Genomic DNA, 12,358 nt, shown 5'->3' on the forward strand with positions numbered 1-12,358 from the left:
TCGGTGCAAAAACACGTTTATTAGTGACAGTGAAAAAAAGCTATTTGCAAACAAGAACCAGTTATTTATTTTGTATGTAAATGGGCTGCACTTATATATCAAACACACACTACGAGCCACAATCACCCATTCACTCACATTCATGCAGCACTTCTCATTCACACACCCCGATTTGGGGTTCAGTATCTTGCCCAATGGCACTTCATCATGCCGACCGCTGACCACCGGCCTTCTGATGAGTAGACGACCTGTTCTACCTCCTCACCCCTCACACACACGCACACACACACACACACACACACACACACACACACACACACACACACACACCGTACTTCCTTACATTTAATTCTCTTTGGTTGTTATCCACGTGCCCTCTATCCTTGTTCTGTGCAGTCCAGATACATACAGTTTTTTTAATAATAATTCAAATACAACATGAAACTTCAGATAGCACCAAATATGACTGCATGAGTTGCTTCCATGTGACATTACTGGATGAAGTGTGTAAAACAAAATAATAATGATATGATAATTCATCTATTTTGCTTAAATATATTGCATATAATACTAAAGATAATACAGCACAGTATAAAATTATCAAGGCTGAGCAATATTTATTTCAACTATGATCTTAAAGATTTTAGATTATATTAAGGAAGTAGAAAAAAAATACCAGAATTTTGGTAGGCAATCATGACAGCTTCATTTACAACTATCTACATGTTAAAAAAACTATCTAGCTCAAACAATGATTAGATTGATACACAGGAAATAAATGCTTTGGGAGTCCAAAAAACAAAGAACAAAAACTGCTTTCATCCAGTTTACAGACATAATGATCCCATGATAATCACTGAAAACTCATTTTCACTTTCTCAGGCAGAATACATCACACTTTATTCTCCAGTGCAACAGTTTGTCCTCAGGTTTTTTTTTTTGGCTAATAGAGGAATGTAAACACTGTTTGTATTTGCACATCGGCCTTGTTGTCAAAACATTCTGTCTTGCAGGAATATGAAATGTACAGTATCTGCTGCTGAGTGTGGCTCAGTATGTTTGTCCTCCTTCATGACTGATCTGGCTTTGTGTGCAGGAGTTACGTTCTGATCTCTGAGGTAAAACAGCAGTAAGTTGGTTTCTAAGATGACTCTTCACTGCTGTGCATCGTCAGTCACTGCCCTCCACAGCTGCTGGCAGGATAACAGATCAGGATTTATGTTCTGTCCTTTGTAGCAGCAATGTGTAAAATGAAATGAAACAAATTCCAACATGACAGAGGTTGTTTTTCCTGTGCATAGTTAAAAAAAAAAAAAGATCAGGTCTGCAATGACATTAGGCAGGGCTTTTAGTTTTCGGAAGATGAGCCAAATAGACCCTATCGCTCAGATTTGACTTTGTAGCGGAGGACAAGGTAGGTGGCCAGTCGCAGGATGATGAAGAAAATGCCGAGGACAATGAAATCCATGTAGAGCTTTGCATCTTCCACATCCAACAGCTGCAGAACCTCCTCAGGCTGTTGGAATTTACACACCTTCCCTGGACACTCCAGCTCTGAACGGTTCATCCCATAGATGGACAGGATCACCCCTTCAAACCCATACCTGGGGGAGAGATACAAACACGGAGGCAAATTCATGATTGCAAGTTGTGCATCTTCTCTTAAATTTAAACAAGCAACAACCAACAACACACTGAGGATTTCGGTGCTCTTAGAGGCTTATCAAAAATTGTAGTGGAAAAAGTAAAGGTTGTCCTGAGCATGGTGCTCAAGGGAAGTCATGAGGTCAGTAAAATAAATAAGGTTGATGGTGGGTTCCATTTGAACTGGAAAGTCAGAATTTCCAAGTTCCAAGTTGGAAATTTCTACTGGAACGCCCCTGAGTGGGAAAGTCGGAACAACTTCACGAACCCCGACCTCAAAATCCAAGATTGCTGCTCTAAGCTATAGTAATATACTGTTTAGTAGCACTTCTGTCTTCCAACTTCCAACTGCACAAAGCACCACATAATGCATTGTTATCAACTGGTATTGCTAACAATAACAACAATGTTTCAGAACTGCTCAAAAACCAACCTCATGATCACTAATATCTGTACCAGATTTTATACCAATTTCAGATTTCGGTTTATTACAATTCTACTTTAGTAACTTTGGATATTATGTCTGTCTGAAATAATGACTCTGTACCCCCCAAGTTAACTGCTGAGATCTGGAAACACAGTGACATTGCTAAGTGTCACAGTGCAGATAATCTGACAGGTCACAAACAAGTCAACAGTTCAGCCAGATTATCTAAACCACTCAGTAATCCCTGACTGCAGAGGAAAAGTGAGTGTGCTCACAACTGCAGTAAGGACAGTAAGGTCAAAGCTGAATGAGTCAGTTGGTCTACAAACCTCGGGGGTTGTTAAAATCTGATCATCTGACTGCTCATTTCATTTGAATTCTTCTTAATGATGTTGCTACCAACTGACCAGCCTCACCGCCAACAAACCAGAAAACACTGAATTATTATTAAACACATTTAAACAGTCAAGTCATTAGGGGATAATTTAATGCACATTGCAACTGTACATTCATTCATTCATTCATTAGCCACACTGCTTATTGTCTGACTGTCCTCCTGTAAAAACAAGTCCATAGGTCATCTGTCAGCAGGTTATTAAGACCCATAATTACGTTTTGTTGTTAGGTGACATCTAGTGGTCATAGTAATGATGACAGGAGCAAAGGGAAAAGTGCAGTGACGTAGTTTATAGAGCGACAAAGTCCACGTCAGGAGGAGGTTGGGGTGGATGGATGAATATGACACAGGAGAGCGGTGTTCGATTCCCATCTGAAAGCAGCAGTTTATGTTGATGAGGAGTTTCCTATGGGTTGTATCAGAGGGTTGAAAAAAAAGACCTATATGGAGTTGCTGTGATGAGATTCATGGTGGTACACACCTGACGTAAGACACATAGGAGCTCCACTGCAGATACTTGGGGATCGTGTCAAAGTTCACGAAGAATCCAGAGAACAGCAGCACTGGGATAGCTGTGACAGGACCCACAAATGTGGCTACCTGTAGACGGATGCAGAGAACACGTTTTACATGTGCAACATAAGCCAAGAAACTGTATTTAACAATGCAAACCTGCCGTACCTGTAGTGAGGTGGAAGCGGCCCCAACCAGCAGACCGAGGGACTGGGCTACCAGAGCAGTGCAGGTGGACAAAGCTATGAAGAGTAGGTAGCGGCTGGCCTCAGGAGGCTGTTCTGTCATCCAGTACACTATGCTGCAGTACATGATGGGGCAGATAACCTAAAATAACACCTTCATTAACCTTTATTTTGTCAAAGAATAGTTCACCCCAAAGCCTTCATCTAATGTGACCTCATAGTGATGTCAGAGGAAACTGTCCTGAAGCCGGCGCCACAGCCAAACACATGGTGAGTCGGCTCTGATCCTCCATCTCAGCTACATCACAAACAACTGAGGTACACTGACTGCTTTTTTAATTTAATTCCAATAAAGGCATGTTATGAAAATTCTTCAAATGTTTTGCAGCCTGATGAATGGTTGACATAGCAAAAGAGGACACTGTCATCCACAATACAATAGATACAGGAGATAAGGTGCTAAATACACAGGAGGTTTCTGTTCTTATCTCGTAATCTCATCATCAAGTGTGAGCTAGTTCTTTAAAGGTCCCATATTGTAGGAAGTGAGATTAACATGTTATTTTTCATTATAAAGCAGGTCTAGGTTCTATATAAATATAAATACTGTGAAAGTATTAAAGTGTGCAATCCACAGACAAAATGCACACAACTCGTATTAAAAAACTGAGCCTTAAAACAAGCCGTCAGGACTTCCACAACTTTGTGATGTCACAATGACACAGTCACTACCTTCAGCTATGGCCCCAGGACGGCCCACCTGGAACCACTGTCCAGCCTTGTAGGATTGGATTTCTTAATCTGCTCTATTTTATATCTGAAATCTGCTATATTCTAATTTGATCACTCAGAAAACAGTCAGCCAATCAGAAGAGAGGCTCAGAGCCTCTTTTTTGATTGGCCCACCAACCTGTTGTTGCTAGAGGTCCAGGGAGAAGCCTGAGAGAAGATATGTAAAAGATGGTTTTTAGCACTGAAAACCACAAATATTTCTTCTCTTGGTAATAACGCTGAAAATAAAAATGTCAAATATGGGACCTTTAACTGAGAACTGAACTGCACTGTAACAAACAGATAGTTTCCAAAGTGAGCCAGCCCACCCCAACCACCAACACTACCAGCTCACCTGAAAGGGGATGTCAGCCATGGTCTTGGCAAGGTAGTAGGCTTTCAGGCTGTACCAGTAGTTCAGATGCTCCCTCAGGAACACAGACATCTCCAGAGGAACTGTCAAATACCGTTTAAAAACATTTACATACATCTGTCAACATTTAAGATTTTGAAATTGGACCTTGCTGATCTTGACGACAGTATCAACAGTAAACGCCAAGTAAATATGAGTCAGTTCCCTCCACCATCGGTGATACTCACAGGTTAACACTGTTGGCATGAGCGCACCAAACATGATGAAAAGCATGGAGAAGAAGAGGAACCCGGTGTTGTTAAAGACCTTGCTGGCATCATTGCCAATGTTCAGATAGAGCAAGCCTATTAACACACCTATGGAGATGTGGGACATCAGTCTGAGGTGGGTCAAAACCTGACAACAGAACCAAAGAAAAATACCCAATCACAGACTTTGATGATTAAACTATGGTTTTAGATAACATCACTTTATTTCAAGATTACTTAATTCTTTTACAGGTGTTGAAAACACCCACAGTACTTGTCCAGTAATGTTTAAACAGATGTTTTCACCTACCTGGTCTCGGCATATTGTTATGAAGGTTCTCTTGAAGAGGATACAAAACTGTGTTAGTGTGCTTGTGGAAAAAGTGTGGCTCTCTATGTGTCCAGCATCCTGTGGAAAACGGAAGCAGGTAATGAGTGAAAAACATGTCTATAATTATACAGAACCTCATTTCATGAAAACGCAGCAGCATACCACAGTGAGAGCTGGATCAACCCCCCAACCACGGCACAGCTGGTGCGTTCGTGGACCGACCCTAACTAACCGTAACTCTTCCTTCTGCCCTCAAACCTCTGGATTCATCGTGCATCATTCTGCCCTCTGTTTTATTACTGGTGATGGTTGTGGTGCCCATTATTGCGCCCTACACAAGAAGGCTGGTTGGTCCTCACTATCGCAGAGACGTGACATTGGTACCTGTTTATTTACAAAGTCCTTACTGGGAAATGACCATCTTACATTACATCTGCTGGTCAGATCAGTTGGTACGCACCAAACTTGGATTTAATGCTCCAGACACATGGAAAAAAGCTACAGAGCATTTCAAGAATGGATAGTTTTATAAATTATCCACATTTTAGAAACATTTTTAATCTTCCCACTACAGACTGAACTGATGAGGATTTGTCTGTGTTTTATCATCTTGGCATTTCATATGTTTTAAATTTTCCTTGTGTTATTTTCATTACAATTTTGTAATGTTATTGTTTGTTATTTAAATTGTATTGTAAATTCTTGTTGGACTATTTGTTCATGAACTTGTTTATGCATCTTTTCAGTTTGATGATGCACCAAACAAATGAGCAATTCATCAAATAACCACAAAGAAATTGCCACACATTGAAACTTTGGGGCCCTTGAGGGTCCAAGGCCCAGCTGACAATCCAGCCTCGACTGCAGCGGAACGACACATCATCTACTACACACCTTGGGGCACTTTGCTGCGCAGACTGATGTGCCGTTGTTACCACACTGGTTCTTCTTCTCCTCTAATGCGCACATCCCACCTTGGACCGCCTCAAACAACACAGGGTTCAGGTCTCCGTACTCTCCTGAGGCCACTTCAATGACTAAAGCAAAGACAAAAGCAGAGAGATATAAACATAATGATCATCCTCTGCAAACTGTAGCACACATGATAAATGTGAAGTGAACACACCAAAGTCTGCAGGATTGTGGTAGGTGGGACAGTAAAGGCCCAGACTCTTCAGATAGGGGATGAGGTAAGGGACTGTGCCTTTGTAGATGCACTGTCCCTGACTGAGAATGTAAAGCTGCAGAGGGACACAATTATTCAAGACTGATAAATAAATAAACGACCTTTCAAAAAGATTCCAATTGACAGATGCATACCTTATCAAACATCTCAAACAGTTTGGCACTGGGCTGGTGGATGGTGCAGATGATGGTCCGTCCGCCCAGCGCCAGAGAGCGCATTAGTGAGACCACCTGATAGCACGACGCACTGTCTAAGCCACTGAGCAGAGAGACGGAGACAGACAACACAGTTACTGAGCAGCCTTTTCACTGGTGTGACGGGATTGGGATTGCAAAAAATTAAAATGTAATATATTCTAAATGGTTTTTAGATATAAATTTAACCCTCATCTGCACACTAGTGTCTCTACGTCTCACCTGGTGGGCTCATCGAAGAACATGACTGGAGGATTGTTGACCAGCTCGAGGGCGATGGCCAGTCGTTTACACTGACCTCCTGACAGCGAGCTGGTGCGGGTGTGAGCGCAGTCGAGGAGCCCTAAAGCAGTCAGGATCTCATTCACCTGCACAGGGAACGTGAGAGAAAGAGAGCGACGGAGGAGGGTTTAACAATCTGTCGGTTTGCAAAATCTATCTGTAAACAAAGATGGAGGTAGCCTCTGACGGGTTTCTGAAGAGCGGTTTTAAAGCCCAGAGTGAGCTGCTCTGCCATCGCCATCTTGGCAGTGCCTGACTCCGCCTGACTCAGTCTTTCACTTTCAAAGAGCAGGGACAGATGTTTGACAACAGCTCAGAAGTCGAGTTCCTGCAGCACTGGAACATAGGTAGGTGTGTCCAACAGGAAGCGAACATACCTCCATATTAAAAGTCATTGGCTGGTTAAGTTTAGATGTGAGTCTGGTGTTTCAGACGTATTGTTGTTGTGTGCATGTTGAGCCAGTAGATGGTATTTGTTTAGCTCACCAGTGCTTTCTTCACATCGATACTTTCATCCAGCTTCAAGTTGGCTGAAACCTGCAGTAAAGAGAAACATACACACACACAATAATTTACCACAACAGGTATTACAGTACAGTCGACTCCTTCATTACAAGTTCAGAAAGAATAAACACTTTTTTATTCATGTTATATATGAAAATAAATTACACATTGTTCAGACTTTACTATAATAATCATCCGAAAGTTTCAAAATAAAACCAGACTTTGAGCATGAACCTAAATGCTCCTATCAGCTCACCATCATGGCCTCCCGTGCAGTGAGATGTGGCAGCAGCATGTCTTCCTGCATGATGTAGCAGGACATTTTCCTGAATGTCCTCAGGTCCCTGGGTTTACCATTTACCAGGATCTGACCCTTCATCCCTGTTTCCCTGAGCAGCAGGAAGGTCACACACATACAAAGATCCACATACACACAGAATGAACAGTTCAGTGGGCCTAATTGTGCCTAAATGTGCTGTTAAACTGCTTTTCCCTGTTTGTAAAAGAAATGACTTTGTTCTTTTACAACAGCTATAGAGGGGAGTTTTGCTCGCTCACCTGTATCCAGCCAAAATATTCATTAAGGTGGACTTCCCGGCCCCTGAGGGCCCCATGATTCCAATCAGCTCCCGACTGCAGAACCTCCCAGACAGGCACTTCAGTAAGGCTTTGAAACCTGACGAGAACAGAGGCGGCATTGATGACGCTGCCTGACACGTAACAACAACACAAACAATTTGATATTTGAGGTAACAGGTTCTTCTGTTTGTGTTAAGTTACTAATTCTTAAACTGTCCTATGAACATGACTTTTACTAAAATAAAAAAATGATGAACACTTGAAAATTATTAGAGGTGCACAAGTCATTTTTTTTAGCCACTTGGGGGCAAAGGAAACAAGTAAACACAACATTGACATTGACATATTTTATTTGCTCATATACTCAGTAAATAAATGAACAAATCTTAAACAGCAAATTCTCAAGTTCACTGGAGACCAAAAGCACCACTTTCAGCTCAGCCATTATTTATAGTATGGCACGATCTAGTTTAAGGTTTACTGAGAAACCTCACAAACAATCCTGATGCCTTAAATCTGTCATAGAAAAGGGTGTGAATAGGTGGTTGCTGAGATATTTACTTATAAAATAAGAGGTGTTTATACTCTGTTGATCTTATTTTGTCCTGAACAGAATGAAGCGGTTTGAACCAACAACATCCTGATCTTAGAGACCAAGAATGAACTGGACAGTCAGATACTGTAATAACATTATGACTGGTGAACTCTTACTGATGCTTGCCTAAGTTGTCACCTGCTGGTGGAACGAGTCTTTGTACTAAATTCAACAGAGTTTCTACATCTTCTTTCAGAATCAAAAACAGCCAGTCCAACACAAGTGTCAGGTGTGAGGATCCCTATGACGTCAACAACCATCTGACAACCTGACTGTACGTTGTACTGTGACGCCTCAGCTTTGTGTGCTCACCTCAGAATCATCAATGAAGACAATTCATCATTTTTACTGTAAAAGCATGGACGGGATGCTCGCAAATATTGTGTATTTCAACTAAAGCTGAAGCATGAGCTGCATGTGGATCAATATCAATATCGAACTGGTTAAAAGGTAAATTACTTTGATCTGTATTGACCAAAAGACACACAATGGTAGCACATGTGCAGCAACTGCATTTATATATTACTGTCTATGACTGTGCAGTGTCCATTGATCCTCTGTGTGAAATCCATGGACACAGATGGATCCTGGGGAGGGCAGTGTATCAGAACCGATCAACCCTGGTGACTAAAAACCTTTTCTGCCTAACATCCAACAACAGGAGCAAAAAAAGGAAGCAATCATCCGTGTTCCCTCCTCTGTTCCCTCTGTATCTATGTGGGGAAACGATCCTGCCAAGAAAGATCAATAGAGAGTATAGACAGCTACAGTAACTCAGTGAGCATCGGCTCAGCTCTCACTGCTGGAGGCCTTAAAAGTCAGTCATGTGCTGATGTGCTACTGGTTTGGTTTAATGGTGTTGCTGGGCAGGGACATGGCAGGAGGAAGCAGAGTGAGGACGAGAGAAAGAAATAAACTCACTAACAGGATTTTTCTCACTCAGAGAACAAAGAACAGAGCTACTGTGACATATTTATTGTATATTCACTATTCATTCACTACTGTACAAGCATTAATAATAATAGACAATATCTTAAAAAATAAATATATCCTTGATCTTTGATGAAGGGAAATTGGTGTAATTCCATTTTCTGGATTCTGTTAAAATTCTAGCTTCAGGATTCAGAAGCACTTGAAGACTTTTAGGACGAGCGTGTGGCAGGCCATAAAACAAAATGTTAAAACGTTAGAATGATTCAGTCTGGATCACACATTAATGAAGTAGGGTCTCAGCATCCACCAAGGACAGAATAGAGTGAATTGTAGCTATGTTACGTAGGAGAAAAATGGTGGCCTTGATGTTGTCTTTAAAGGTTCTGTGAACGATCGTCACTACAACTAGATGCACTAGACCACCAGCATCTCAGAACAAAACCAATGCTTCATTGGGCACAACTCTGTCCTCCAATCCTTTTTACAAAACCTTTACTGTGATGATCAAAAAAGAGAGTGGGATCAATCATAACGCCAAGATTCTTGGCTTTGACAATTTGAGAAATCACACAGTCGTCGGGGGTTGCTGCTGCTAACTGGTGTTTCTGTTGGGCTGTGCTGATGACCACCTTCTCAGTTTTATTCGAATTTAGGAGCAGGAATTTTTTTGTCATCCAGCTTTTCAAAGCAGAAAAGCAAGCGGGTCATCTGCTTTTACAGGAAGATACAGTTCGGTATCATCAGCGTGACAGAGGAAATTAATTCCATAACTGTGAACGATTTGGCCAAGACGTGAAATATAAAGGGAGAAGAGCAGAGGTCCAAGAACAGAGCCCTGGGGTACTCCATATTTCACATCACTTGATGTTGATATAATATTAATGTAAGAGACACACTGTGTGATTTCAGATAAGTAAGACTAATCATCTGAGAGCCAAGTCAGAGATGCCCTATTAGTTGGTGTAGGGGTATGCGGTGATCTGTGGTATCAAAAGCTGCACTGAGCTCAAGTAAGAGAGGCATGGTTGCGATCTGAAACTATAGTAAGCAGAAGATCATGTACTGCTTTATTAAGTGCTGGTTTGTTCGTCCCAAAAATATCCAGCTAGCTAGCAGGGGCTCGAGGAGACAGGTCGCAAAACCAACTTAGACAATGAGTCCAGAGCTAGAGTCTCTAAATGTGTTAAAAAAGAGACTGGGTTTCAATATAATGCTCATCTGGTTCTGCAAAAAATAAGAAACTAAGAACTCATGAGCTGTAAAGGACAAGCAGCTAAAACATGGCTGCTTTTAAGTAGGTTTAGCTACAGTGGCAAAAAGAAATCTAGGATTATGTTTATTGTTACTGACTATTTGTGAAAAACATTGTGCTCTAGCAGTGGACAGAGCATGCGTGTAATTCAGCACACATTTGTGCTATTGGGGTTAGAAGACTTCCAGTTTATATTTTAACCATTTGTGCTCCAGTCTCCTGCAGGCTTCTTCAGTCACTAGTCAGCAAGATGGAAGATGAAGCAAGAAAAAGGTGAAAACTTACAAACTTTTTGAAGGGCTTGCGAGGGCTTGCACCTCATTCCTGTCAGTCTTTAAATAAACTGCAGACAAACACTTAATGTAGATGAGTAGAAAACACTTTTTGGATGCACAGCTCCCTAACTAGGATCGGATCTTGTATTCAAGGAGCTAAGAACCAGATGTGTGTTACCTCTCCTCCTCCAGCACGGTCCCTCTTGGATGGTGTAGGAGAGGTCGATGAACTCCAGGTCCACGGCCGAGCGTTTGGGTAGGTGGGAGAAACGTTGAGCTTCGGTGATCTCGTTCTCGACCTTCTTCAGGTGGGTCAACATGGATGGCTCCTGCTGCTGCTGCTGAGGCTGAAGCTGGCCATCTCCGTTACACATGATGGCCTCCTCCATGGGAATACTGACAGAGTCAGGTTCTAACGCCTTATTGTCCATACCAGCTCTCTGTCTGTGGAGGGACAGGTAAGGTTAAAAGGTAGAGGAGGTGCAAAGGGCAAATTCAGAGAAAGAAGGGAGGGTAGTCATACTTAACTACCTGCTGGCATGTCTAATTTTACAGTAGCAGGTGGGGATTTGGTGCCTTGCAAGCAGTTTTAGAGGTTATTTAATAAAAATTCTTCATCCATACTGTAACAGCAAAACAGCAGGGCACCTGAGTGAGCCAGCGAAGTAATTAAGCACCATGAAACAGGAGGAAATATTTACTTCATGCTTTTCTCCCCTTTCTGATGCAGTTTGTTGCTCACACAGTGACTACAGATCATGAGTGAACGTGACAGTGGGTGGAAGTGCTTTTGTAATAAACAAATATAACAGAGGTCCCCTGTTTACACTAAACATTGTCTTCATTGTCACGGCTCCAGTGTTGGCATGGCAAGAAGGCCAAAACAAAGGGATGAGATGGGTTTTCAGGGCTCACACGTGAATGTTTGAATGACACATCTCAACAGCTGAAATTTGGTTCAGACATTAATGTTTCCCATGACGTGAGTTTTAATTTGTCAAATATCAAATACAATCCAATCAACTTCAGTTAGTACTGTGTGTTTAGTGCTAATTAGCAAATGTTAGCATGCTCACAAGCGCAAGAGAACAGACTAAATATTGTATGCCTGGTTAACATCAGCATGTTAGCATGGTGGCATTAGCATTTAGCTAACTACAGCCTCACTGGCTAGCTGTAGGCTAGTCTTATTCCTTTTATTCAGTAAATTTTATGGGGCTAAAGTAATTAAATGAACATAATTTTGAATAAAACTGAGACATTAGTAGCACAATGAAAAACATTTTTGTATTTCAGTTGCCTATGAGCATGTTGCACTTTGTAGTGAATATTTCACAGGTGTGTTTGATATAATTAGCTAAAGGTTTTGACCAGTTTAATTTTGTCTTTAGATTTTGTTTTATTTTTCTGTATTTCCACTTTGGATTTAGGACAAATTGAAAATGTGCCTAAAACCTAAAACTGGATGGAAACCCACCAACTGATTAAATCAGTGACACTGATGATTTAACACAGTCAGTCCAGCTTGTACGCTCTACTAGTAATAGTTCATTGTAAATCCACTCTTAATGGAAATTTCTATACGTTTCCTGGGAAAAGACAGCTGAGGCATGACCACCGTCAGACAAAATCCACGACCATCTAAGCAGCAGAAATATGCAATCCTCCC

The 12,358-nt window shown here is 41.4% G+C and overlaps 1 protein-coding gene across 2 annotated transcripts in view; it reads right to left on the reverse strand.

Annotated features, from left to right (window-relative positions):
- LOC139614337 (ATP-binding cassette sub-family G member 4-like) overlaps nt 1–12,358 on the reverse strand; it is a 175,459-nt gene continuing 163,101 nt past the window's right edge. For both annotated transcript variants that reach the window (XM_071471476.1, XM_071471477.1), the window contains 14 exons: nt 10,868–11,133; nt 7,614–7,731; nt 7,312–7,444; nt 7,038–7,088; nt 6,492–6,637; nt 6,210–6,333; nt 6,016–6,130; nt 5,784–5,926; nt 4,869–4,967; nt 4,538–4,706; nt 4,293–4,393; nt 3,150–3,308; nt 2,950–3,068; nt 1–1,604 (listed from right to left, as the gene is read on the reverse strand). In XM_071471476.1, the coding sequence (XP_071327577.1) occupies nt 1,379–1,604; nt 2,950–3,068; nt 3,150–3,308; nt 4,293–4,393; nt 4,538–4,706; nt 4,869–4,967; nt 5,784–5,926; nt 6,016–6,130; nt 6,210–6,333; nt 6,492–6,637; nt 7,038–7,088; nt 7,312–7,444; nt 7,614–7,731; nt 10,868–11,120 (1,956 nt within the window). In that variant the 5' untranslated portion in view covers nt 11,121–11,133 and the 3' untranslated portion in view covers nt 1–1,378. The remainder of the gene's footprint in view (nt 1,605–2,949; nt 3,069–3,149; nt 3,309–4,292; nt 4,394–4,537; nt 4,707–4,868; nt 4,968–5,783; nt 5,927–6,015; nt 6,131–6,209; nt 6,334–6,491; nt 6,638–7,037; nt 7,089–7,311; nt 7,445–7,613; nt 7,732–10,867; nt 11,134–12,358) is intronic.

The sequence above is a fragment of the Trachinotus anak genome, unplaced genomic scaffold, assembly GCF_046630095.1.
Source record: "Trachinotus anak isolate AG129_WGS33_773 ecotype Australia unplaced genomic scaffold, CSIRO_AGI_Tana_v1 ptg000034l, whole genome shotgun sequence".
NCBI classification, from domain to species: Eukaryota; Metazoa; Chordata; class Actinopteri; order Carangiformes; family Carangidae; genus Trachinotus; species Trachinotus anak.